At 46.1% G+C, this 2,500-nt stretch overlaps 1 protein-coding gene across 1 annotated transcript in view; it reads left to right on the top strand.

Annotated features, from left to right (window-relative positions):
- The window catches only part of rhobtb3 (Rho related BTB domain containing 3), a 37,564-nt gene that overhangs the window by 16,885 nt on the left and 18,179 nt on the right, over nucleotides 1–2,500 (top strand). The window contains exon 6 of the mRNA XM_063210934.1: nucleotides 2,241–2,500. This exon is cut by the window's right edge and continues 181 nt beyond it. Within this exon, the coding sequence (XP_063067004.1) occupies nucleotides 2,241–2,500 (260 nt within the window). The remainder of the gene's footprint in view (nucleotides 1–2,240) is intronic.

Below are 2,500 nucleotides of genomic sequence, written 5' to 3'. Positions count from 1 at the left end.
CTTCAGCGGCTCCCTCTCCTGCTCCGCTCTGTGTAGTCTACCTCACTCGGCTCTGCTGTGTTATTTGTCATCTCTTTTTGGATACTTATTTACATGTTAATTCATCTCCTACCTGCATCTTTTTCATCTCCTTTCTGCATCTTTTAAAAAAAATACGTATAGGCCTGTACATTTTGTTCTCTGTGGTTCAATTTGTTTCGTAAATACCTTTGCTTTTTTTTTTTTTTATCTCTGTCCTCCTCATTTCCTTTATCGCCTTTTTGTCCCTGCTCTCTGACAAAGCACTTTCTTGTCCTTTTGTTTTGCTGTTTTCTGTCTCATCTCTTGTATCTCTGTACGTACAGTCTGATCTTGCTATACCGTCACTTGCTCGCACTAGTGTTGCACACTGAGGCCTGCATAGTTCCAGGCATAACATGTAAGGCAAGGGTGTCAAACTCATTTCGGTTCAGGGGTCGCATACAGTCTATTTGATCTCAAATGGGCTGCACCTGTAATTTAATTGCAATACATCACAAATTTCTGCTCAGAATCGCATTGGTAGTCAATCATCTCAAGGTGGATGTCAGCGTGTATATCAGGAGCATTGACTGTAAATGGTGAGCAAAAAAGGCAAATTCGTTCTGAAGTATTGAAAGTCTTCGGCACCTGCAGCACCTTTGTGATGGGTCTCTTCTGACATTTTGTAGGTTTTTTGGGGCGCTTAGTTGTTTATTTAATCTGCAACCGTATTAGACCATTTGGCAGGCTGCATCCGGGCCCTGGGCCTTATGTTGGACACCCTTGATGTAACGTTTCCAAGTTGTTGCTCCATGTCCTAAAAATTGATCCTATTGTTTTAATGTGATACTGTATACAGTAAACTAAACCAACTGAAAATTATTTGAGTGTCACCCTAGCCTCTTAGTGCAGATGGGCGCGCCGGCGAGCCCGCCCACACTTTCCTGGAAAGATCCCACTACATCACAACAACATTGCTATGACATTACATTACTAGGTTAAGACTTGGCCATAACAATTTTATAGAACAATAACGTTGTAACATAGGCTCTGCACAAAGGGGTTAACTTGATATGACAGGAGTCTCCTTTTGGAAAAAAAAGTATGCTCAAAGCAGTCTTGTATTGGGTTGGGTTGTGATTTAAGGTGTCTTGGGCCACATACCTTTTTTGCATTACAAAGTGGGCCATGGTATTCTAAAGTTTGGCAGCGGCTGATATAAGGAAAGCTTAGATTAGCAGAAACCCAAGGAGAGCTAAGGCCAGGCTGTTCCTCATAAAAGGTTGTTTAATATCTAAAAGCTTGCTTGTCAAAACCCACTGCAACAGGATAGGACGACCAATAAGCGCAATGAATAGGTTGACATATACTGTAGGATGCCCTTCACAGTCTTAGGAACACCAAATCCAAAAAAAGTCACTAACTGACCCTGACCTTGAATTACATTTTGCTGTCGCTAGGCATTTCTAATCTAGCTGTGTGATTTTGACACCTCATTAACTTGGACAATATTATCTTAGAGATGTTGATAATGAAGAAAAACTGAGTACACAGCTAGGCTACTAACATCTCAGTTCTTCCCTTTCTCACCTCTCCCTCCAGCTCATCTGCCACCACATGTAGTATCTCCCTTGGCAAAGGGGCCTAAAGAGGGTAGGAATAACAGATTACATTACATTCACATTACATTACATTCACATTTAGCACACGCCTTTGACCATAAAAGGTGTTAAACGCAGGGATGATTGTGCTCTTGTAGCAACTAGCTTATTCCACCGTTGAGAAACAATGACAGAAAATCTTTTGGACTGCGATCGCCTTGTGTAAGAAGAGGGCAAGGCTAAACGGTTGGTATTGGAGGAATGCAAAACCCCGGAGGGAACATATGGCTTTAGCATATCCTTTAGGTAGGCCGGAGCAGAACCTGCTGCAGCTTTGTAGGCAAGGGTCAGAGCTTTGTGTTTAATTCGAGCGGACACCGGTAGTCAATGCAGGTTGACAAAAAGTGGCGTGATATTGACCCTTTTGGGTTGGATGAACACCAGACGCGCTGCTGCATTCTGGACCATTTGTAAAGGTCTTGCACAGGCTGGAAGACCAATCAAGAGAGAGCAGTTAGTCAAAGCAATAGTCAAGCCACGGCCTGTACCAGAATACATACCAGCATGTACCAGAATACATACATTTCTATCTGACTAATCTTCCGGTTTCTTCCCTCTTCCCTGTCCCATGGCCGCCAGCGCGCCTCCCCCCGGTGCGCGTGGAGGAGTCCACCTTCCCCCAGGACCTGCAGTGGCTGCTGGAGCGCGGCGTGCAGTTTGCCGACGTGGCCTTCTACGCCGGCGACTCGGGCAAGGAGCTGGGCTGGGCGCATGCGGCCGTGCTGTGTGCCGTCAGCCCCTACTTCCGGCAGCTGCTGGCCGGGCGGCAGGCCTGGGAGAGGCCCGTGTCCCGCTGTGCCTGCAGGCCGGAGGTGGGAGGAGGAGGAGGAGGTGGCGGC

This window comes from Engraulis encrasicolus, chromosome 11, assembly GCF_034702125.1.
Source record: "Engraulis encrasicolus isolate BLACKSEA-1 chromosome 11, IST_EnEncr_1.0, whole genome shotgun sequence".
NCBI classification, from domain to species: Eukaryota; Metazoa; Chordata; class Actinopteri; order Clupeiformes; family Engraulidae; genus Engraulis; species Engraulis encrasicolus.
This window is presented reverse-complemented; position numbering and strand designations above follow the sequence as displayed.